Here is a 26,204-nt window from a genome sequence, read left to right as displayed (position 1 = left end):
TGTATTAGCTTTTAGTTTGTAACTTTGGTCCGCCACTCGGTTAAAAACAGCTGTTAACTTTAACTGTTTGAGAGGTAACAATGTGTATATTTGTTTCTAACATCTACTTTACCCCCTGTGACCCCTCAAAGTTTATGTATTATATATTTTGAAATTATTTTTGAACACACACAATGATGTAAAAAAACTTAATATGTTGTGAATTTCGTTCATGACTTTTAAAACGTGGTGAGATATTATATCAATCATTAATACCCTTTTCATCTAACTGACTCGTCAAATTTTTTTGGATAAAATATATATTTACAACAAAAGCAAAAACCTTTATCTGAAAAAACTGAATACATTAAACACTTTTTATGGATTTTTTTTCTCCATTTGACATATCAAACAACCATTGCCTTTTAGCCTCACGGTGGCATATCCAAATTTAAACTGATGTGATTGATGACCGTATGCGACGATGGATAGCAATATAATAAGGAAAATGCTTGGTACACATAATTTTGTACAAAAATATGTACATAATAACATGTGGTGGGTTTTACACTACACCATATTTGGTCTATCCTAACATTGCATAATGATGTTGCCACCAAAAACGTTGCCTTAGATGCTTAAAATTTGATTGAAGTGGGTGTATACCAACATCATATAGCGGTGTTGCCATTGATACGAAAACTGTTGCCTTAACCACAAAAAAATCTCGATGCCAACATCTTGTGCGATGTTGCCTTAGAGAAGAACTAAAATAAAGGAGGAAAACACCCCGCTTTCTTTTGATAGTCAAATTTTTAAACAAAATTCAGCAACCGCCTCAGACAAAACGTGTTATCTCTCGGGCAATTAAAACAAAAATTAAAAACATCTCTCATATAAACACACCTCCCTCCCCCTCGAACTCATTCTCTCTCAGACAAAAACACCTCCCTCCCCCGAACTCTCTCTCTCTCCCCCGCATCTCTTACTCTCTCTCCCGCATCTCTCACTCAATCTCTCCCGTATACCTCTCTTCCGAATCATCACCATCTCGCTCTTTCATCTCTTTCTCTCATCTCGTTCTCATATATATCTCTCATCTCACTCTCTCATCTCTCGAATCTGGAATCTGCGAAAATTTGGGAAAGGGCTGGTCCGACGACTTTATAGAAGGAGCTCAGTTGCTTTTCTCTCGTAGCTTTAATTTGGTCGAACTCTAACTATAAGGTATCTCTCTGAGTTCATCTTGTTGATTTGGGGATTTTAAACCCCTAATTTTAAATTGTTAATTTAGGGTTTCTTTAATTGGGGTTTAATTGGGTGTTGATTAGGGTTAAATTTGCAAGTCAATTGAAAAACTCTTGGGGTGTGTTTGCTTATTTGCATTTTCCAAGTTTGTTGTGCAATTCTGAATTCTTACTATTTGTTTATTGTTTTTTGTGTATACTGGAGGATTAATGTATATAAACTTGTTAAAGTGCTTGAGATTTGCAAGTGTATTTTCAAGTGAATTAGTTTTTGTGTATTCCTGGAGAATAAATTTGCCCCTTGTAATGTGTACTTTTTCTTGAGTTTTAGTTTTTATTCTAGTAATGTGTGGATAATCAAAATGACCCTGGACATATGAATTGCAGACTGGTTAACAAGGAATTTCTAGTGCAATTTTTCTTTTAATAGCATTAAGTTGGTATATATGTAGAAGTTAGTAAATATGTATAAATTAGTTTGTATTACTACTTATTGTAGGAGGCATGTTCTTTTTATATGGACATGAAGATTGAAAGAGATCACTTAGTAATTATGTATTAATGATTGGGGTAGCCCCGCTCATTTATGTAAGTGCTTTGTGCTTTGTGTGTATATGCTTCTTCTTTTTTCCAGATATGTATCTTGCTAAATAACATGTATTGTATTTGTATTAATTTACCATCCGACATACTTCAGGGGAAGCTTTATCAGCCTATTAAGCTTGATGATAGTATATGGAGCCTGGGTAAGTTTCTGATGGGTTCTGAATGCTAACACACTTTCACATGTCATTTACGATGTTATTGTTAATATTTTTAATGCACTTGAGTCCCTGTGTCTTAACATAGGACGTGAGCGTGGACACTAACAATTCACTTTAGGTCAAATTCAATTAAATTTTTTGAAAATATGTGAGATGAAGATATGTAATTATGTTGTACACTCGGTAGAGTGCGGGTGACATAGTTCACTTGAAGTTATATTATTTATGTTGAAACATTGACGGTTCATTTTACAGAGGACCGGAAGTGTATCTCTGTACTTCTTTCCAAGCAGGACAAAATGCAATGGTAGAAGTACTTGGTGAAAGGTGATCCTGAAGTGGATACCCAAAAGGTAGAGCCTGAGAGCAACAAACTATCTGATCGAGATGGAGAAATACGGTAAACTGTGGGGAAAATGATGGTAAAGATCCTACTTTTTTTTTTGCTTTAGAACATAGTTGAAACATGTTCTCATGCGAGAATTCACTTGTTTTTTGGCTATCCTGCATAAGCTTATTTTGATCACAAATAGTATTCGTATATTTGTGTTTTTGTGTCGGTTTATTCATCTGTGATTTGCCAAAGGGTTCCCTTCAGTTCTTCCTCTGCTGTGCACATGTATTTATGTGGCTAATATAACTTGCATTGTTGGTTTGTAGTTTAACCAGCGCCACAAACAAATACAGAATTTGGAATTTGCTTATAAAGAAATACAGATAATAAGAACAGGATTTTGCTTGTAAAGAAATACAGATAATAAGAACAGGAATCTGCTTGTAATAAAATACAGATAATAAGAACTTAAGAGAGATAACTATATATATATACGATGAATAGATGAAATTTTATATCAATAATGATGAGTAAATCATCCGTTCTGTAACGTACAATTATGTCTTCTGTTAGTTAGACTTTAGCTGGTAGAAACTAATACCCAAAAGGATGTATATTATGGACATAAAAGATTAACACCAGTGACTATAAGTGTAAAAAACATGCATTTTTGTAGCACTCTTAGTGTTCTATCTTTTCTGAAAATCAGCATCGGGCTCTTTGTGCAGGTGATTTGATCTTCGAAACTTGGAATGGATGAGGGAATGAAAATGTAAGCTTGCCGCAGCAGCAACAGTTCTGCTCACCTCGTCCAGCTTCCAGCACAAGGCCTTCTACTGAAGCAAACTTGACTGATAGTGCCAAATTGTCAAGATCATTCTCGATTCCACTAACCAATAAACTTTGATCTATGGAATTTTAGTGTTGTGGTAAAATTTTAGTATCGATGGAACTTTAGTATTTTGTGGTAGAATTCTAGTATTTGCAGAATTTTAGTAATTTGTGATAAAATTATGTGTAATAGGTACTGTGGAGTTTGGATTTAACTATGTTATGGTATGTAGGTTTAGTTAGTATTGTTTGGTGTTTGGAGTTAGGTTTTGGAATGGATGATTGGTTTTGGTTATTATATATACAAATAAAATCTTGCAATTTTTTTTAATAAATACATTGCCATAGACAGAAAAAAAGGTTGGCAAAAATATAAAATGGTACTCGAAATGTTTCAAAATTATAAAAAAGATGTTGCCATATAATATATGGCAACACAAAAAAGATGTTTCCATTATAGAGAGATGTTGTCATATGATTTACAGCAACACACATCAACCATGTTGCTAATGATAAAATAACGTTGGCATAGAATCTAAGGTAACATCAAAAACTGTGTTGTCAAAAAATGAAAAAAGTGTTGGCATAAACTCTATGGCCACATGGATTTTCCTAACACCTTCAAATTTGGACAAAATGTTGCCAAAAATCCAACGGCAACATAAATTGCAGTTTTAGCAACTATTTTTGGATGTTGAGATAGACCATATATGGTGTAGTGTTAATTGGAATGGGTCCCCTGTATTTACATCAACAACACCAATTAAAACCCACCACATCACTTGTCACATCATTACCTACAAATTTTATGTAGACAATTATGTGCACCTAGCACTACTCATATAATAATGCTAAGTCATGAGAACAACTATATCACTATCGCACAACTTGCATAAAAGTACAAGAGCATCTTCGATGGGGTGTCTATGATCATTGGTTAAATTAGACTCGTAAGACATTATGTTCAATTTGCAAAAAATATCGTGTTTATGTATTATATTTTAAAATTATTTTTGAACACACACAACGATATAAAAAACATATATTTATATTTACATCGTCTAAATATATTTAAAATTTAGGTTTCGCAGCAGAATCTTGGTATCTAAAGTTCTATTTTAAGTATGAGTTCTCTCTTGAGCGCGACCCTATTAATATTTTAGATTGTTAAAATAGAATATATTAGTTCAATATGGTAATAAATGACGTGTAATCTTCCTACAAATTTCTTGGAGATTCGACAAATATTATCCATATATGAGGTTGACTAAAATTATAGATAATGGATGAATATGGTTGGAGTGTTAATTTTTCAAGAGGCCGACTATAATTTTTTGTTTATAGTATGTCAAACAAAATAATATATAGACAATTCAATGTATCGTGGATTTCATTATAGACAAGAATTTTTATGTAATTTTACAAAAATGCTCGCATTATGAGGCATCCCCATTTCCAACTTGATTGTCCCAGGAAGCACTTGAATAAGAAACAACGGTGGAAGTAATTTACCAACTTTACCAACTTTACTTGACCTTTTGTGCCACAAAAAAACAACCTGACTGTATATATCCTAAAAAATGCAGTAACATTGCTGTCAAAATTCTAGTCTCAGGAAATCCCTAGCAGAAGTTTGATTTAAAAGTTGAGTAAACTTCAGAGTTGTGACCAAAGTTTACACCAATTTTCGAAAAGTTGACGAGAGTTCCAATTTTTCAAAAAGGTGACCAAACTTTGGTTTCCCTTTTTAAAAGTGTGACTCCTGTTAAATGTCACTAACGGGATCCACACTTTTAAAAAGTGGAGCCAACATTTGACCATCTTTGTAAGAATTTGAAACTCTAACCAACTTTTTGAAAATCGGTGTAAACTTTGATCACAATTTTGAAGTTTACTCTTGAAATTTTGACCTGAAGTTGTGATATATCTTATAAATGTCAACTCAGATTATAGTTTCGTCACCGGAAAGCACAATTCGCAGTCTGTAAACAGAGCATGTACACAAGAAAGAACGTGCTGGTGTACTTTGTTGTTTTACTTGTAATCCAACCATGCATTTGTTTGGACATCATCACACGGACACAACCTCTTAAAGATGGTGATGTTCTTATCTCTGAGGGGGAATACTTTGAGCTTGGATTCTTTTCCCCTGGCAGCTCTAGCAACCGTTATGTCGGTGTTTGGTATCACCAGATTCCGGAAAAAAATGTTGTCTGGGTGGCTAACAGAGATAGTCCTGTGAAAAACACTTCTGGGGTTCTGTCTGTAGATGGAACAGGACAGCTTGTTTTATTTTACAGCCGAACTCCACAAATCTTAATCTGGTCGAGTAATGTTTCAGGATCCGGAGATGGCAGGTTCTCTGCTAAGATACTGGATACGGGGAATTTGGTTTTGTTCAAGGATGAATACAGTGAAAAGAATGTGATCTGGCAAGGATTTGACCATCCGACGGATACACATCTTCCAGGAATGAAGATTGGGTGGAACAAAAAGACTGGAGAAAATAAGTTCATCACTTCTTGGAAGTCACCTGAAAATCCAGGAACAGGTCAGTACTCTTTAAAATTCGATGTTAATGAGTCGAACCCCCAATTGTTCATTTACAATGGTGCTGAAAGGTTGATGCGAGTTGGACCCTGGAATGGCGTTACCTTTAGTGGTTATCCAGAATTTACAGTAAGTGGTCCTGATCAAGTCGCCAAGCAGGTATATATTGACAATGAAGAAGAGGTGTCCTGGTACTATACTATAAATAATCCTGCAAATGTTTCAAGATTTGTAATGAATGAGACTAGAAGCGTAGCGCAAAGGTTTAATTGGGATCCAGTCACGCAAAAATGGTATCCGTTCTGGACAGGGCCAGATGATTCGTGTGACTTTTATAGGCATTGTGGTGCATTCAGTACTTGCAACCCGGCCAATGTTGGTGCGCAAGGTTGTGAGTGTCTTCCAGGATACGAGTCTCAAGGAAATCCTCTGCGAGATAGATATCAGTGTCTGAGGAAATCTGAGGCCCTCGTGTGTGGAAAGGGGGAGGGGTTCGTGGAGGTCTCAGGAGTCAAGGTTCCAGACACCAGCACCGCACATTTGGAGTCAGATATTACACTTAAAGCTTGCAACAACTTATGCTTGAAAAACTGCTCCTGTACCGGATACACAATTGCTAATATCAGTAACGGTGTTGGATGTTTAACATGGTACGGAGACCTATTAGATATTCGACAATACTCTGATGGAGGTGAGGTTCTTTATGTAAGGGTAGATCATCACGAGTTAGGTACGTTATCAACTGTTGTCTGGATTCACAGCTTTAGTTACATACTTGTTTAGACCTTCCCTTTCATTCTGAACATCACAATTTTTGGTTTAATTCGTTTGCCAATAAATAATCATAGTTACTACTTACTATTTACAGCTTAGTATCTTTGACCACGCAATATATGCAAGTTGAAGTGTGAAATTTCAGAGTTGCTTACGATATGGAAGCTAATTGACAATGAATTGTGAGGTATCTAATGCTTCTGTCATTGGAGTATTGACCTCACAAATCACATACAAACATAATATAGTTATAATATTGATCACTTGATATTAAAATATCTGTTAGCAGCCGGACAGCCAAGAAATTCTGATTATCTGCTATACAATATTTATTTAGAATATTTATCTTTAGTCATACTTATTAGATTACTTGACTAATATGGGTCCTGTATCTAGCCTTATGCTCCTCTACTCATTTCTTTAGCTTTCTATATGCTTAATCAGAAATCTTATAGCTCCCCCAAAATTTCAATATAAGTACTTCTAAAAACCATGAGCAAGGATAATAAACTTTTGAGTAATTTTCAACTTCTAAATTACATATCAGGCCTAATGTGTTTGAATAAATAGCTTAAGGTCAATTACAATGCCACTTGATAAATGGAACATTCATTATATAGTTTCCTGTTTTAGTTGGCTCAAAGAAGAGAGTCCTGAGAGTTTTGCTTCCAGTACTGGTTGCCATCTTACTCATAATAATTGCATTTGGATATTGGTTGCTCCGGAAGAAGAAAAAGCGAGGTAAAATTATATGATAATAGTAATATCAAAGTCACTTGCCAAAATATTGAATGCACTAATTCATCACTTTTCCTAACAATTACAGGAGGCAGCAAACGACTGGAATTGTTTAACAGTCTGGAAAATAGTGATGAACGAGGAACAAGTAGCACAGGGGTGCACTGTTTTCCATTGAGTATTATTATTGCAGCCACAAACAACTTTGCATTTTCTGAGAAGTTAGGACAAGGTGGTTTTGGCACCGTATACAAGGTACATATTGTAAATTATTAGGCATGTTTGCATCATTAAATTTTGTGATAGTAAGAGCATATGCGCACATGCTCAGCAATGTTGTTTTAGTCGATACAGGGGCTTTCTTGATGGCCCTAAATTAAAATAACATGCAGCCAGGTCTTTCCGACTCCATCAATAATTTATGCTCCATCAGTTTGCAACCTTCCTTTGATTTTCAACAGACGTGTTAATGAGCATCAATTGACCTCCTTACTCACAATTAATTAAAATATGAAAACTTGTATATGGATTTGTCTTTAACAGAAATGGTTTTGCCACCAAAAGGTGTAATTCATACTTTCTTTCTATCAGAGGTTACTCATCCAAGTTAATAATAATATATATTGCAGAAAGTTTTTAGTAACCAGTGAAGTTTTATTTAGGGGAAGCTGCCCAACGGACAAGATATTGCAGTGAAAAGATTATCAATTACATCAAGTCAAGGGATAGGGGAATTCAAAAATGAAATCATTCTTATAGCGAAACTTCAACACAGGAACCTAGTTAGACTGTTGGGATATTGCATCCAACAAGAGAAAATGTTGATCTACGAGTACTTGCCAAACGGAGCACTAGACTGCTTCATTTTTGGTATATCCTTTCCTTTAGCCGCTGTGTTGTGTTTGTTTGTATTGAATGAAACTGGGGAAATTAAAAAGAATTTATACTTTATTTTACTAAGCATTCATGATTCCATTCATGCCAGTCATTCCATTTCCAGAAATTTGAACAACAGTTGTAATTCTGCAATTTGAGCATGAAATTTAAATTCTCCTTACATTAGTTCATTAGATTCCTTAATCTAATGGCCATGTTTGGAAGTTAGACGTTTGGGATAAAATTAGAGGTTTAGGTTGATTCAGAGGTTTGACCATTTCAATCCGCTAATGTTAGTGTTTGGTAGTTTGCGGATTGAAATAGAGGTTTGGGCTCAAAAAACTAATTTTCAAAATGTTATTTTGAGGAGCTTTTTGGGTTAGAGGTTTTGGTATGTGTCAGAAAAAGCTAATCAAACAGCTATTTACCAAACAGTTTTACAAGAAACTGTTAATTTAATCCGCTAGTCGAAACATCTATTTCAATCGGCTAGTCAAAACATCTATTTTGAAATATTTTAACTGATTTTTTTTAACTCAATCTTAAATTTTATTATATGTTAAAAAGCAAAAAAGATGGTGCTAGATTGGCAGACACGCTTTGATATTGCAATGGGAATTGCTCGAGGAATGCTATATCTTCATCAGGACTCCAGATTCAGAATTATCCACAGAGATTTAAAAGCTAGCAATGTATTACTGGATGCTTCCATGAACCCTAAAATATCAGATTTTGGCATGGCTCGAATAGTTGGCAGCGAGCAAAATGAGGAAACTACAAACAGAGTTGTTGGAACATAGTGAGTGATTCTTTCAAATTTTATACACACGCAGCCATTCTTTTTATATATGTTTATACAGGGGAAGAAAATGAGAAATATAAAGATTTATTAACTTCACACGCGGGTTTTGCATTGCAGTGGTTATATGTCACCAGAATATGCTATGGAAGGACATTTCTCAATAAAATCAGATGTTTTCAGCTTCGGCGTCCTACTATTGGAGATCATTAGTGGCAGAAGGAACAACAGTAGTTTCGATGCTGAAAATTCTTTGAATTTAATTGGTTATGTAAGTTAATTATTAGTCACGCGCAAAAACAGAACAAACTGTACTTGGATATTGTATTCTCATGGCCATCCATAACTTGTGTTATGCTTAATTTGTAGATTTGGGATCGCTGGCTACAAGGTACACCACTGGAAGTAGTTGATCGGTCACTGGGTGAATCATATGTTGTTGACGAAGTTTTAAGATGCATTCATGTCGGGTTATTGTGTGTACAAGAGTCTGCAGTTGTTCGTCCAACTATGTCAGAGGTAGTCACTATGTTGTGTAACGAAAGGACTCCTTCATCTCCACCAGAACAGCCAGCATTCATAAATAGAGCGACGGGATATTTTGGACCTGTAAGGTCAAGTTCTTCCGGAAATGGAGCCATTGCTGTTGCTGAAATGACAATTAGTATGATTGAAGGCCGATAAAAATGTGAGAGAATTGTACAATATGATTTAGATTATATGTTGATCACAGTGATTTGTACACATTTTTTAATCCTCAAAATGTTTTGATATTCGTGTAAGTTCAAAGTAATTGTTTATAAGAAGTTCTATAGTTTTATGACTTGGGAGATATCAATTTCAGGGCAACATTTTTAGTTTTGCATGATGTTAAAATCCAGAAGGATGTCCACCAAGAACATTTCAACTAAACACCAACACACTAGATGTCGATATCATCCTCTGCAACAATCTCTTCTTCAGACTCATTTCATTCCACCAGATTCGGAATGCTTTTTTCTCAAAGTTTAGAAGTACTATGGTCTACATTTAGCTTAGCTTTCATTAACCAATTTTTAGAGCATACTATTTCTCATGGAAAAGGTGACCATAACGGTAATAATTAAATGCAGAATCAAGCTTCGTTCGACAATATTTATCCGCGAATAGACTTTGATGAAACAAACAAGTTTAGAAGTAACAATAATAAATAAGAGTATAAAACATCAAATATTATATGTGAAAAACCATGTCAGTCAATATAAGGAGTACAAATCAAGGGATTGTAGTCCACCCAAACATTCATTATGATAAATTATATGAGTAACAAGCCCAATTGTCATGAGCTTTGGAGCAAGTCCAATGCATGATACATATGTTTCATAAAACACATTAAATAAGAAATAGTGTGTGATTTAAGAGTTTATTTTGGTAAGAATATTATGACTTAAAGATGAGAGTAGAAGAGATTATGGGGGAGAAATGTGTTGAAATGGAGAAGTGGGTATTATTAATTTTTAAAAATGATTTTAGACATCAAAACACTCCTCTAATATTTAATTAAAGAGAACATTGTTGAACAATCTGTGCAAAAAACCAATATATGTGTTTGTGTGTGCGAAACAGAACAAGAACGAAGGAGACAGATTAAACACAAAGATATGAAAAAAAATCCGAGTCTAGTGCGAAACTGTCTCCTTAAAGCGTATTCGCCTCCTCACCGTATAGGGGTATTTATAGGTGCAGAGAGACTTGTGCACTACTCTTTTCCATAATTAATTATCATTAATTATGGAATCGGTGTCAAACTTGCAAACCACACTATTCCATAAATAATATGAACCAGAATCAAATAAAAATTTGCAAGCTATTATATCCCATATATAATTTGAAACAGAATCAGATTAAATATATCAAGATATACACCATATCAATTAATCTAAAACAAAATCAAATTAATTTACATCATAATATCTGAGACAAATTCCACTCGAAAAATAATTTCCATTAATAAGAAGATATCATCATATCTCACACATAATTCTCAAAATATGACATACCAATATGAGACTTATACCCATATTTTCCAACAAACATTTGAGGGTATCGGTTGTTTATTTGTCTTCGGTGTTTATACATTAATACTGCATGTCAGGAGAAAGAGAGGGAGCTCATATAGGAAAATTATATTTATGGGTCATTTTAGTGGACACTTTGTTTGGTATCGTTAAACAGGTGGATAGTTGGTGCTCTCTTTTGTTTCTTGTGTTCACATGTTGCTGGTAATTTGTATTGAGCCTTTTCATATATAGCTAACTATCAAGACCAGAAACAGAGGAAGCTGGTGGATATAGAGATGATATTTAGTTTTACTAAACATTTTGAATAGATTCAAATACATGTGATATAGGATTGGTGTTATTCAATTAAGATGGATTCAACTAACAAAATGTTTGTTATATGCTAAAATCGTGTATGATGCATCATTACTGCAGGATCATTAACTTTAATAATGAGTCTTAAAATTTGTTGTCTATAAAAAGGTGGGGGTGCCTTTAGGTTTTACAAATTGAATTCTTCACACACGCTCTGAGATAAACTCCTCACTTGTTTGCAGTGAAGACATGATGAAAACATCAGTTTATGTCATTCAGTGATATCTCTGTTCGCTTTTCTGTCCATCACTGCTGCCTTGACGGTGGTCCGCCGTTAACGGACTTCTATGAGCATATGGTTCCTTGTGCTGCATTTCTCAGTGGAGCGGCAAAGCTTCCGGCAGCCCAGTGGTGTGTCCAATCCAGGATGCTTGGCGAGAAGGCCAAAGCTTCTCCAGAGTACTCCAAGACTCTGTGTGAATGCTTCAAGTCCTTAGCCGGAGCTTTAGGTGCGGCGGCGAAACTGTACGCGCTGCCACACCTCTGCCGTATGGTGGTTGATCCACACCATGGACAATGCTAAACCACCACCAAGGTGGTTCCGTGTTGATGCTAGTACCAACTTTACTGTGTAGTAGTTCTTATAAGCAAATAACATATGTATCTCTGATAATAAGAATTTACAGGTTCTTCAACAAAAGTCAATGTAAAATATGAATTACTATTTGCATCTTTATTATATTGAGATGGTTTAGCTAGTCAGGTCAAACTATAAACTTATAAGTAAACTTCAAAATCAATTTCAATTATGCTTATTATAAATTATTGAAAAATCTTTCTCCAAATTGCACTTGAATGAATTAGACTCAATATGAAAAAAAAATAGTGCAAGTGCAAGTTTTGTGCAATTATTGTGCAAACTACTGTAATCTAATTTTCACTTCTTCATGGGCCCATTTGCACTCTCAATCTTCGTATTACGGGTAGTGACACGAGTTCATAACCCTTTTCCCGTATTATATACAAGCGCTTATATAAATATAGTTTAATTTGTGTATATTGGTGTCATTATATATTATATATAATTATTAGTATATTATATATACTCATAAAATCATATATTCGACATTGTATACACAAGTAACAGATGTTCAGATTTTTTAAAATAATATCATCTGAAATCTCTTGATTTTTTTTATATGTTGCTATTAATTATCGAATCTTATTATCAATACTTGGTGAGTATAACATCAATTAAAAGAAGTTTCTCTAAGTCGAAATTGTTTTAAAGTTATCTCTATTCCTCAATGGCACAAGAAAGTTTAAAATGGTAGTCTAGCAATTTTATCTATTAAAAGAGATATGTTGGTGGATATTGATGTTTATGTTCTTATCACTAATTTGGCATCAATGAGTGCTTGATGAAATCGTTTTCTCCACTTCCTACTTCTATATCATAGTTTATTTTGAAAATATCTCTATTACCCCTTAATTTCATCTATAAATACGCCTGATATTCCCAGACGTTGTACCTCCTTAATTCCATCTATAAATACCCCTGATATGCCCACTCTTTTCTCTCCATCCCTCTCTTTCATATACAAATCCTAGCTTGCACCACGAATCACCATGAAAATTCTACTCTCCCTTATCACTCTGGTCCTCGTGCTAGCGCTCATTTTGAGCGGTGAATCTGGCGGAGGTCCTTTCGAAGAATGTTACTAGCAACTAAGGCCTTGCGGTCGATTTCTCACTGGAGTTGGGAGGGATCCACCGGCCTACTTCTTTTGAAAACAAATATATAATTTATTTTTGGTGATGCTCACTTCTTTTGAAACACTTAACTAAACAAACTCACTGATCAAATATTAGGTTTGGCTTGTAGCAGCCATAATGTCTGACAAATCAGTGAATTAAAAGACATGCGGCGGGATGAATATGATACCTTCAGGCACCAGAATCTCTGTCATGTGATTCAAGTGGATGCAGATATCATTCTTGAAGCATCTGTATGCATGCATCACACTGTGTTGCATGACAACAAAAATTTTTAGGTCATAGATTTCTCCATCGATAAGCTGATTCTTCAGGAGATTGATGTAAACTGCAGGAATCCAGGTATGAATGTGTCCTCCCTGTAAGTGAAACACTACCGTTGAGAACTACAAATATGTAGGTATGTAATATTTGTAGAATGAGAAGATTGAACTTACCAATTCGTCGACTAAAAATCAAGCTTATTCCCACTGTTTCAACATTGTGATTAATCTGTCTCCACATTCTTTTTACCCGGACCTTCACTCTCCAATCAGTTCTTCTCATAGGCTGCAAGTTGATGTCCATGATCTTTTTTCAATGTTATCTTTCAAGGACCCATTCAATTTATATGCGTGGCTGATAAAACTTCTCTTCATGCATTAGTGTTCACTGCAGACTTGCTGGTTCTAGTAATTATCGGACGGAATCCTAGGTAATTAAAGTTGTAGTTCTGTGCTTTTCATAGCTCTATGATTGTACCATGCATACAGAAGTCTGTGATTTTTGTCCATGTAGTTTTGCTTTATGTTCAATATGTCGACATTCTCTACATAATTGAAGAGACGTGGTGTTTTTGCAATATATATGTTATGAGCATGAGTAAAATCATAGTTATGTACATAATTGTTCAAAGTTCAGAGCAGTAGCCAAAGTTAATAGTTGATGAAATAAGAAAACTTGATGCAATGCATGAATTTTTAAAGTTGTGAACTCGTTAACATGACATGTGGGCACAATTTTATAAACTCTCGAATATATTAATTATATTAAATTATAATTTGCTTTAAAGTGTAAATAAATAATAAATAAATTCTGAAACGTTAAATTTAAGAATGAATTCTAATTTAATAACCCAAGAATTAAAAATTATATACAAAAAAATTCTGAAACATTAAATTTAAGAATGAATTCTGATTTAGTGATATGATATGCATGCATATATGTATACACTGATAACCAAAAAAAAAAAAAATGCCCACATACAAAGCCAATCAAACAAGCATGCATGCATGGAGCTAATCAAGAGTACAAAAAGGACCCACCCACGTGCTTTGCACACTTCACTTTCTTTTCAATAATATTTTAAAAAAAAATGAGTGGCTACAAATGTGCCACATATAATAGCAAGTGGTAAATAAGAGCAAGTAGGAGCCCAAATATCTAAACCCCATGTTTCACACAATAAAAAAACTGCAGGAATATAGAGGTAGTGGATAAACCAAGTTCTATTCTAGATCGAATAAGAGGAATACAATCCCATTCCCAGTCCTGAAATATCTTGTTAAGAATTATGCAATCTCACAATGAGACCCACACTAGATTCTTCCTAGTTGTGGAACAAAAATCTAGAGCCCAACTCCTTAGCAAATGACCTTCCTATCCACCCCTTGGAACTCCGGAAATTTCAAAAACAAGACAGCCAGACATTCGAATTTTCACTCTATGTCTGTTTTCGTGTTTATTTTCGCTCTTACTTATTTTCAATAGACCCTTCTATATTTATATTTATATATGAGATTTTCTTTATTTTTATCTCCTATGACCCAAAACAAGAATAATCTCATTGGGCTTTTTATCTCAAAAATACCTAGACCCAGCAATTTCTATATAATTTTACTGGGTAGCTACACTTTTGCTCCCTTCACTACTAGAAAAACGGGTAAAATTATGAGCGGTCAAAATTATGAGCGGTCAAAATTAATCGGTCAATTTTAGCCTTGACTTGGGTGGATGCGAGTTTGACCTTATATTTGACCGCGTTCGGTCAAAAATAAGGCGGTCAAAAATAGCCGGTCAAAAATAGTCTGTTTTTCTTGTAGTGCTTGGCTGGGAATAACTGAATGAGTTATCGAATGAATATCAACATATGTTTATAAATACAGAAGACTAAAATGGAAGAGGAAAGAGTGAAAAAATGAAACTGCAAATTTATTTGATACTGAAATTGTGTTAAAACTGTGTATAAAGAAGAACAAAGGACTCATTATAAATTTAGAGGTTAAAACGGTGTAAAAAGGAGAACAGAGGACCCATTATAAATTTAAAGGTTAAAACAACGCATAAAAAAGAAATGAGGATTTTTATAAATTTAGAGTGTCGAGCTCCGGACCAAATTTTGCAAGAATAGAGGATAAAATCTGCGGACAAATTTTATAAGAATGGAAAGAAGGCAGAAATGTCATATGGAATCACAAAAAATTGTATAATAGTCAAAATTTCTATTTTGTTCTTGTTAATAAAGTAAAGAATTGGGACTTGGCACTACAAGAATATGCATCATTTACGACGGATAACTTACGACGGATCTGTGGGGCGCGCGAACTTACGACGGAAATCATAATATCCGTCGTTAGATCACTGTTTAATATGAATTCGTCTACCAACTCGACAATTTAAAGAAAGCATGCTTGACTTTCTTGTTTGATTTTAGAAAGATCTACGAAGTTGAAGAGGAAATCAACAACTACTTCAATCAGGCAGAACGAGACCTCGTGAGTAATATGTTTCATGAGGTGCTTAGGGCCTGGAAAGTAACATAAATACGAGGCAAATCTCATCTCTCCATGCCGGTAGCTGATAATGTGGGTCTATCTGTACATATACCTACTATGTATGTTGAATATAAGTTATATGTCTGATGTTGTGGCATGTATGTGCAGCTTTGGGTTTCCAGCATGTCATATAAAGTTCTGTCGTAAATTGAATACTTATGACGGATTCAATATGTCGTAAGTTTAGTTATTACTTTAATGAAATTGTGGGTCCCACCAGGTAGAATTTACGACGCTTGACTATACTTACGACGTTTGACCATACTTACGACGCATATGAAAAATTGTGACGGTTTTCCGAACTTACTACTTGAGCAAAAACGACGGAAATATTCCGTCGTAAATACCCTGTTTTGTTGTAGTGTGGTACGCATTTACCTGCAGCATCATATATGGAATTATAAAACTGTTATTACATGAGCTAGATTGCAGCTTATGGTAAGTGAGTTGTAAATTACGGATCTTAAAATATGTGCATTTATCTCTGCAGTTTCTGATAGCTCGCTTCATATACTGATTAGCTTTCTAATCTGCAATTATATTTATTGAATGGATCGGACAAATAAGAATAGACAGAGGAGAGTAAACACGCTGGTAAAAAAGGTCTCTCGTAAGCAATTAAGAGTACAAACATTAAGTCCACCTCTATTTGATAATCTGTCAGTGCAGATTATATGTCACTCATAAAATCTACTAGACAATGTCATTTCTTGTGATACAAATTCCTTTGCAAATATGATAAAATATTCAGTTCAGGAGAATTTAAAAATTTCCGTTACATTGGTGTTTGGTACTACAAATTTCCAAAAAAAGGCGTTGTTTGGGTGGTGAACAGAGATAGTCCGATGATAAGCACTTCTGGTGTTCTCTCTGTGGATAAAACAGGACAGCTTGTTTTATTTTTGTTGGAATTATGATTCAAAATTGTAACTGAAATATTAATTAGTTGATTTTGTTTTAATGTTGATTGATTGGAGAAATATTTGTAATTGATTAGGTTATATGAGTGGCACTAATCATGCTTATTTGTTTGATGTTAGCTCTATATAAAGAGCCTTTTGATTAATGAAAATATAAGTTTCCATGTATCTCCTATAAGCTTTCACCTTATATTATATCTATCTCCCTCTTGTATCTCAAAAAACCAACAAATGGTATCAGAGCTTTAATGATCTTAAGGTATCTGTCAATGTGAGTTCATCTCTTCCGCCATGAGAAGTTCACGTTGGTGGAGGATTGAATCTGAGAGGGAGATGCAACCTCTTAGATACAATCCAACAATAATTCAAATAAGGGATTTTGAAGGCGAGTCAACCAAACCTCCCGAGAAAGAACATGAGGGGGTCAAGAGGATCAAATAATAGGAGGCACCAAGATGAGTGTCATAATGATAAGAAAAATGTTTGTGGAGAGAAGTGCTCCATGTTTGTGGTGAGAAGTGCACCACAGTTGTGGAAAGAAGTGCTCCATGTTTGTGGTGAGAAGTGCACCACGGTTGTGGAGAGAAGTGCTCCACGTTTGTGGTGAGAAGTGCATCACGTTTGTGAAGAGAAGTGCTTCACGGTTGTGGAGAGAAGTGCTTCATGCTCGATGATGATGAGAAGTACATCGTCATTTTTAAATTCCGAATAAAAAATACAATTTCGAATCAAGAGGGAGTGTTGGAATTATGATTCAAAATTGTAACTGAAATATTAATTAGTTGATTTTGTTTTAATGTTGATTGATTAGGTTATATGAGTGGCACTAATCATGCTTATTTGTTTGATGTTAGCTCTATATAAAGAGCCTTTTGATTAATGAAAATATAAGTTTCCATGTATCTCCTATAAGCTTTCACCTTATATTATATCTATCTCCCTCTTGTATCTCAAAAAACCAACAAATGGTATCAGAGCTTTAATGATCTTAAGGTATCTGTCAATGTGAGTTCATCACTTCCGCCATGAGAAGTTCACGTTGGTGGAGGATTGAATCTGAGAGGGAGATGCAACCTCTTAGATACAATCCAACAATAATTCAAATAAGGGATTTTGAAGGCGAGTCAACAAAACCTCCCGAGAAAGAACATGAGGGGGTCAAGAGGATCAAATAATAAGAGGCACCAAGATGAGTGTCATAATGATAAGAAAAATGTTTGTGGAGAGAAGTGCTCCACGTTTGTGGTGAGAAGTGCACCAAAGTTGTGGAAAGAAGTGCTCCATGTTTGTGGTGAGAAGTGCACCACGGTTGTGGAGAGAAGTGCTCCACGTTTGTGGTGAGAAGTGCATCACGTTTGTGAAGAGAAGTGCTTCACGGTTGTGGAGAGAAGTGCTCCATGCTCGGTGATGATGAGAAGTACATCGCCATTTTTAAATTCCGAATAAAAATTACAATTTTGAATCAAGAGGGAGTGTTGGAATTATGATTCAAAATTGTAACTGAAATATTAATTAGTTGATTTTGTTTTAATGTTGATTGATTGGAGAAATATTTGTAATTGATTAGGTTATATGAGTGGCACTAATCATGCTTATTTGTTTGATGTTAGCTCTATATAAAGAGCCTTTTGATTAATGAAAATATAAGTTTCCATGTATCTCCTATAAGCTTCCACCTTATATGATATCTATCTCCCTCTTGTATCTCAAAAAACCAACAATTTTACAGTGAAACTCCTCATATTTCAATTTAGTCAACTAATATTTCATTATCTGGATATAAAAACTCAGCTCAGCAACTGAATACTGGAAACTTAGTTCTATTTAAGAATATGTTTAGTGAGAAGAATTTTATGGCAAGGTTTTGATCATCCGACCATTACCTATCTTCCACAAATTAAGCTTGGGTGGAACTAAAGGACAACAAAAGGGTTTTATGTTTAGTGCTAAATTGGCGTACACGCTTTAATATTGCAATTGGAATTGCTCGAGCAATGATATATCTTCACCACGACTCAATACTCAGAATGATTCACAGAGATTTAAAAGCTTGCAATGTATTACTGGATGCTTCCATGGTTCCTAAAATATCAGATTTTGGCATGGCTCGAATATGTGGCAGCGGACAAAATGAAGACGTTACAAAAAGAGTTGTTAATTGGAGCATAGTAAGTTATGCTTAAAATTATGTACATATAAACTGCTAAATATTAATACATACTAGGGGAGAAAATGTAAATCAAGCACACCACATATGTAAATTTATATGTTTGCACTGCAGTGGTTATATGTCACCAGAATATGCTATGGAAGGACTTTTCTCATTAAAATCGGAAGTTTTCAGCTTTGATATTTTACTACTAAGAAATCATCAGTGGCAGAAAAAACACTAGCACTTACGATGCTGAAAACTCTGTAAATCTAATTGGTCATGCAAGTTCATTAACTAAAATGTACTGAAAAAATTTGATTTTAACAGCCAAACATAACCTGATACTTGATTTGTAGGTTTGGGATCGGTGGCTAGAAGGGTAAACCTTTGGAAATAGTTGATTCATCATTGGGAAAATCATACGCTACTGTAATTTATATAAATTGTCATACGCTACTGTAATTTGTTCTAAATTGTTTCACCTTTGAAATGTGTCAATAGTCATGTGAAAAATAAGCTGATTCATTAGGGAAATCTAAAACACTTCCTATACTCCCTCCTTTCACTTTTTACAGTCCACGTTTCTTATTTTCTTTGATCTGAAAACTTGTCAACGTTGATTTATCATGCAGAATTATATATTGAATACGATATTCTTGTAAAATAGCAAATCAAAATTTTGGTATATTTTATTTATTATAATTAAGTAAAAGATGGAATTTGACTGGATAAAGAAAAGCAGAACGTTATGTTTTCATAAAATATTCCTCCATTAAGCATGTTTTATACATGGGTGATAACTTTATTACTAAACTACAATTCACAAGCATCATCTGGTCAAAATTGGTACTCAACGCAATATCAGTTTTGTATAGTCGGTTTGTGCTCACCTCTCGTGACCCGAAGCGCAGTTTTTCAATTCATACATATATTAAACACGATTGCAAATTATTTGAAAATTTTAAAAAAATTGTTGCCATTCACCTAATATTCACAAGTCGTACATACTTGTACGCAAAGTTTAATACTAGATTATATATAGAGTGCGTGGAAAGCACAAACTAATTTTATAAAATAAATTTAGAACTCGAAATTCCCAAGTAGTGCACATCCATTGCTTCATTGCTGTATGCTACCTAACCTTAAAATTTTTGAAATTTTTTATTCACTCCGTCCCATTTTATATTTCATTTCAAGAGATTTCAGGTAATTTTTTCTGTTCAAAATTTTCCTGTTCATTATTTTCATACATTTTTCCTCATCTATCAATTTATATTAATTTCTCCAACACTTCTTCATTAATATCTGATAATATATGTGTGTTCTTTTATATAAAAATTTGGGACGGAAAGAGTATAATATTGGAGTATACTCCACTTCTGTTTCCATTTTTTCCTATATATACTGCTCAAGTAGTATGACTTAACAAATGCCCAATCATCCCATCTTCAAGGAACTTCATCTCTCTGTCTTTCCTTAGTTTCTGAAGCCAAAACTCATAAGTCGTTAGTTATTGCGAAAAGATGATTAATCATATGATAAACAAGTCCTGCGGATACTCAAAAATGGAAAGAGAAGACCCTGGAGAAATACAACATCGACGGGCGCAGTTCTTGATCTACAAAGTGTTGCAGCAGGCTGCTACGGGTTCGCCAAAAAGAAGAAAATTGTCGCATTTGCGACTCAGAACACATAGGTTGAAGATCAGGATTGGGAAGACGCTCAAGAAACTGAAGAAGAAAATATTTTCCGCCATAAAATTACTAAAATAGAATGTTGAAGAGCTATGCAGCTTCATGTCAAGTTTTCATGAGTTATGGACCTTATCCTTTTGTTTGCTTTTTTGCATGAATTCATATATGTTAAATCACTTCAGTTTGGATATGCGCACATTCTGTAACTGCGGATAATATTAGCCTGTTTAATGTTTTTTGATTGTAATATTAAAAGGCTTAATACCCTTTAAAACCTCGATGTTTGGGGATGTGTGCTGATGCGGCCTCGATGTTTTAACTCGGCCGATTCAACCCTCCAAGCATCCGATATGTACCGATTAACCCTTTACCGGTATAAAGCTAAAAAAACTGTATATAACAGAGAGTAAACTTGATAATTAATATTGAAAATAAAGTTTGCTCATTTACTTTAACCCTTAAAGAATACACTAGATGTTCCTTTTAACCCCTAAAAATGTATTTGAATACATTAGACGTTCCTTTTAACCCTCAATGTTTAATATTTAAAGAATGTTTAGTGTGAAATGTCATGGTTGTCCATCCGTTATATACCTTTTTCGGTATATGAGGGCTAATTGGAACATATCGGTTGAATCGGCCGAGTTAAAACATTGAGGCTGTATCCGTACACACCCCAAACATTGAGAGTTAAAAGGTCATTTATCCATATTAAAATCGGAACGGCTAAAAAATCATTCTGCAATAGATGAAACTCGTGAATATGAAACTAGAACCAAGAGGATCATTATGTTCATATTATGTAATTTCACGGAAAAGTAATGTTCTGTTTGGTTGAGGTCAAAGAATTAGGAATGAATGTAAAGGATTGAAATTTGAATTATATAATGGAATAATTCTTTAAAAATCTCAATCCTTCTCGTTCCCTACTGATTCAAATTAAATATTATATATTAAGTTCGCACCCTCATTTTGAGAAGGAATGTCTCATTATCTACCAAATTTGTTCACAATCTCATCATATTAATTTTACACTTATGTTATGTTCGGATAGGGAAGATGGAATGGAAAAGAATTGAATTAATAAAAATAAAAGAAATATTATAAAAAAGAGAAAAGTTTTGAAGAAAACTTTAGTGGAGCAAAATTAATATGAAGATACTTGAGAAAAAATTGTGTATACAAGATAGTAGAGCATTTCTTTTCAAACGAGGGTCGTGTATAAGATGTAAGGAATTGAATGACTGAGGAAATAAAATTTGTAAATAATTAATCATACATAGTTCAACTTTCACTACACCATAGATTGCTTATAGCAACGTGGAAAAAACATTGCCCTAAGTGCTATATTTGTTGCAATAGGTTCTATAGCAACAAAAGTGCAAAATTTTGGCGTTGCATCTGACCGCGTTGCAATTGATCGATTTAACAACGAATCTAGCCCCATATAGCAATGAAATTATTTTATTGCAATAAATCGATATAGCAACAAATTTTTGTCTACAGCAATGCATTAGTTGTATTGCTTTAACTTAATTTCGTGTCATTTTAATGATTTTAAGGCAACAATATTAGACCAATTGTAATGATTTTTAACTATGATATAGCAATGATTTCGACCATATTGCAATGCTTTTTTACATTTTTTGCAACATAATTTAATGCAATAGCTACAATTTTAAAAAAAATAATTGAAAAGGTTGTTGCTGCAAATACAAATAGCCAAGCATATATAGCCACAATTTTCAATTGTCTACAATCCAAAAGTGATACCTTGATCGTGACAATATAGTCTTACAAAACATTTCAAACCATAAATTTATTCAATTCCTTTCAAATTTATTCACCCCAACCAAATACAACATTATTTGTTTTTTTCCCCCAAAATGTACTCCTTCCTACCTCGAACATATTCTTTTATATTTGTTCATCCATAAATCTTTAGTTGGCCCAACAATTGGTATCATAGCCAAGTTGGAATAGTACATTTTAATCCCACATGAGCTCTGAATGGGCTTAGGAAGAGGAAGATGGGCGACTCCTTGTTTAGAGTGTCATCCTCCACCAGCAAACAAAGAAATGCCCGGAGATGAATCATCAGACGAGCAATTAGGACCACTGTCAAATTATGGAAAATAGAGTGAACGATGAATAATAATGGACAAAACAAACTAAATTTAAAATTCAAAGCAAGAGAATTGTGTGTGTTTAATACTAATAAACTTAGTAAAAATCACGTAGAAAGAGACTTGTATTAAAATTAATATTTTTTTCATGATACATGCTGGTTGGTTTATTGAGCTGACATCAAAATTTTTACAGTAAGTGTAAATAAAATCATATAAGGGTCCTTTTTAAAAAAATTCCACTAAAATCATTTGCATTGGCTTTTTTGCTAAAAAAACATTTTTTTGTAATATTATTGTGGACCCATCTTACCTTTCCCACCCGATTTAACTTAATATTGTAAAATTAATTTTAATGTGAACTTTGGTATAACAAATTAATTCATTAATTTTTTGTTACACATGAATTTTTTATATTTTGAAAAAGAATATCTTTTTTTTGCTAAATGAAAGAGAGTATTTAAATTACACCAACCACAATATTCAGGGTATACTCTAAAAGTACATTAATAACCTGTCAATGAGTATTGGATTTTTTTTAAAATTACCTCAAACTAAACATCGTCCAAGCATCAGTTTTTTGGAGCATTTTCTTCATTATTTCCTGTATATACAAATATTTCATGATTATGTATATCAAAATAAAACAAAATTATAAACGCATTCAAGATACAAAAATCATAAAGCAAGTTAATGATTTCAAATTGTATAAAATTGACATTTTTGACATAATATATATATATATATATATATATATATATATATATATATATATAGCATATGCATATTTTGCAAAATAACTGATAAATAAGTTTATTTGAAACACATTGTTTATTGATCATAGATCAGACTATGATTTAGAAGATTCCGATTTGTACTTAAAATTCAACAAGATTTAAAGAGATCTATTACTTGAAGCCAAATCAAAATCCTTAAAAGTTATAAAAATAAACAGAAAATCGTATATGCAACAAGATATGTATCAAATGATTTAACTAACTAAATATGATGATTTATATGCGTGATACAAAATTATAAGTGTCGGATTCTAAATAAAAAATGAATTGTGTTCAAATAATCTTTCTCACCATCTTATCAAACATCGCTATATTAGTCTCACGCATCATATGTCATGTGATATGATAATATTTGTAAAATCCTGATTCAACTTCACATAACCATCCTTCAGTTCGATCATCAACATCAAAATTTACAATAACGGAATCCTTCATAAAATGATTAAGATATGATTAACAGATAAAGTGATGGATGTAAATATCTAGATGAAGGCGGAATGAACAATGTAATGTATGTGAATATCAAAATCATAATATAAATTAAAAGTATAATACCTAGAAGAAGGCTGAGTGAACAATGTATAGTATAGCAATATCGAAATCGTAATGTAAATAATAAGGAATATGTATATGGAGAGGAATGATATATATAGAAAAAAAATACAATATGAAAAATATTATTAATTAAATACTTGATATCTTCATATGACACTAATTAATATCATACCTGTATACTACCCAACTTTTGTCGTTAATTATAAAATCTTTTGGATCTTTTGACGGTTTCTTTGTATAACATTATCATTTTATTAAAAATATTAATTTTTGCTGGGACCATTTATGTTATTAATTTACTTGGTAATGTTAATAACTAAAAATATGAAAAGTTATATTATATAATATATTAAAAAAATAAGAGGATTAAATAAGATGGATGCACAATTATCATGAACATAAATTTTAAAAGTATATGATTTATTTTATTTTAACTAAAATTGTTAATATTTCGGAACCACACAAAGTCAATTTTGAGTGACTTCGATCCTCTCAAAAAATTTTCTTTTGGAATAACCCCTTCCTAAATGATTAAATTAAAATCCTAACAACTAATTTGGAAAAATTCTCATTTATTCAAATAATTATATATGTAGTTTTAGTAAAAAATAAATTAAATAAGATATTGTTAGTTACGATATATGTTAAGTTAATATAATTACAAATTCTTACATTCAAGGCATCATCTATATATTCACATTACAACAAAATAAAAATAAAACGAGTAGTGGAATCTATACGAGAAATAAGGGCCGCATGCATGTTCATACTTTAGAATGAAAAAAAACATATAGATCGAGTATTCATCATGCATACTGCTTTTCGAGGAATTGAAAAAATACGGACACCCTCTCTACACTTACCCTCCTCTTGTGCTTTCTGCCGTCACGTTCTTCCGATCACTCTTCGTCTTCAAAACCCGATCTCATCTTTTTTTTATCGCATTTACTCGCTTGAGTGATGGTGTTCTGGTTTTAATTGATGTTGTCAAAAGTGTTCATGTCCAGGTTATGTTGTCTTGCTTCAAGCTTGGATTGAAAAGCTTACGTCTTAGGTTGTCAAAAGAGGATCCAATTTTTATAGTCGTTTTCAAATCCTTATTTTTCATATGTTCAAAATATGAATATGGATAATATTCGATTTTCACATCTGCAGGTATCAGTTTTTGTACTCCGAAAATTTTTGTGCTTTCTATCGTCACGTTCTTCCGATCACTCTTCGTCTTCAAAACCCGATCTCATCTTTTTTAAATCGCATTTACTCACTTGAGTGATGGTGTTTGGTTTTAATTAATGTTGTCAAAAGTGTTCATATCCAGGCTCTGTTCTCTTGCTTCAAGCTTGGATTGAAAAGCTTACGCCTTATGTTGTCAAAAGAGAATCCAATTTTTATAGTCGTTTTCAAATCCTTATTTTCCATATGTTCAAAATATGAATATGGATAATATTCGATTTTCACATCTGCAAGTATCAGTTTTTGTCCTCTGAAAATTTTTGTGCTTTCTGCCGTCACGTTCTTCCGATCACTCTTCGTCTTCAAAACCCGATCTCGTCTTTTTTTAATCGCATTTACTCGCTTGAGTGATGGTGTTTGGGTTTTAATTGATGTTGTCAAAAGTGTTCATATCCGGTATATGTTGTCTTGCTTCAAGTTTGGATTGAAAAGCTTACGCCTTATGTTATCAAAAGAGAATCCAATTTTTATAGTCGTTTTCAATTCCTTATTTTCCATATTTTCAAAATATGAATATGGATAATATTCGATTTTCACATCTGCAAGAATCAGTTTTTGTACTCCGAAAATTTTCAACTCCACAATTTGAAACCCAACAAACACCTATAAATAATCAAAGTTCTCCACCATCAGATTTTTCAGCTTTCGATGACACAAATGCGAAGCCACGATTTTATGCTTGGAATCCCATGATATTTTTCAGCTTTCGATGACACAAATGCGAAGCCACGATTTTATGCTCGGAATCCCATGATTTGCACCCCATGCGCGCACGTAAATGGTGGAGCAATACACTAGTAACACATTTAGACACTACCAAAGTGTCTTGCTATATAAAGCCTTCAAAGGCTCTTCATCAAAACAATGTGGGATGTAAGGTTTCCTTTTCAAT

At 33.5% G+C, this 26,204-nt stretch overlaps 1 protein-coding gene and 2 long non-coding RNA genes across 4 annotated transcripts; 2 read left to right on the top strand and 1 right to left on the bottom strand.

Moving 5' to 3' along the window:
• Positions 1-569: 569 nt before the first annotated feature.
• On the top strand, positions 570-3,400 carry LOC108199182 (uncharacterized). The gene is made up of 4 exons (XR_001802321.2): positions 570-1,206; positions 1,924-1,972; positions 2,246-2,412; positions 3,053-3,400. It is a non-coding gene; the product is annotated as an uncharacterized LOC108199182 (long non-coding RNA).
• A 1,661-nt stretch (positions 3,401-5,061) lies between these two features.
• Positions 5,062-9,730, top strand: LOC108197865 (G-type lectin S-receptor-like serine/threonine-protein kinase At1g11410). Of its 2 annotated transcripts, none has more exons than XM_064083194.1 (7): positions 5,062-6,396; positions 7,113-7,220; positions 7,306-7,472; positions 7,880-8,087; positions 8,661-8,892; positions 9,013-9,163; positions 9,262-9,730. In XM_064083194.1, the coding sequence occupies exons 1-7, from the start codon at positions 5,151-5,153 to the stop codon at positions 9,574-9,576; spliced, it is 2,427 nt and encodes an 808-aa protein (XP_063939264.1). In that variant the 5' UTR covers positions 5,062-5,150; the 3' UTR covers positions 9,577-9,730. The 2 variants fall into 2 exon arrangements, with proteins under 2 accessions (XP_063939264.1, XP_017221081.1); XM_017365592.2 differs by having other exon boundaries at positions 5,064-6,435.
• Positions 9,731-13,091: 3,361 nt separating this feature from the next.
• Positions 13,092-13,869, bottom strand: LOC108198798 (uncharacterized). Its single transcript, XR_001802185.2, has 2 exons — positions 13,460-13,869; positions 13,092-13,381 (listed from the first exon to the last, which is right to left on the bottom strand). It is a non-coding gene; the product is annotated as an uncharacterized LOC108198798 (long non-coding RNA).
• Positions 13,870-26,204: the final 12,335 nt, after the last annotated feature.

This window comes from Daucus carota, chromosome 8, assembly GCF_001625215.2.
Source record: "Daucus carota subsp. sativus chromosome 8, DH1 v3.0, whole genome shotgun sequence".
In the NCBI taxonomy this organism is placed as follows: Eukaryota; Viridiplantae; Streptophyta; class Magnoliopsida; order Apiales; family Apiaceae; genus Daucus; species Daucus carota.
The sequence above is the reverse complement of the archived record's forward strand: the minus strand, read 5'-3'. Positions and strand labels throughout refer to the sequence as shown.

Bases quoted from the DNA above. Each gene is read 5' to 3' on its own strand.
- LOC108197865 (XM_017365592.2), top strand. From the start codon at position 5,151: ATGTACACAAGAAAGAACGTGCTGGTGTACTTTGTTGTTTTACTTGTA. The intron at 6,436-7,112 runs GTACGTTATCAA...TTCCTGTTTTAG, and splicing joins GGTAGATCATCACGAGTTAG to TTGGCTCAAAGAAGAGAGTC. The intron at 8,893-9,012 runs GTGAGTGATTCT...TTTGCATTGCAG, and splicing joins AACAGAGTTGTTGGAACATA to TGGTTATATGTCACCAGAAT.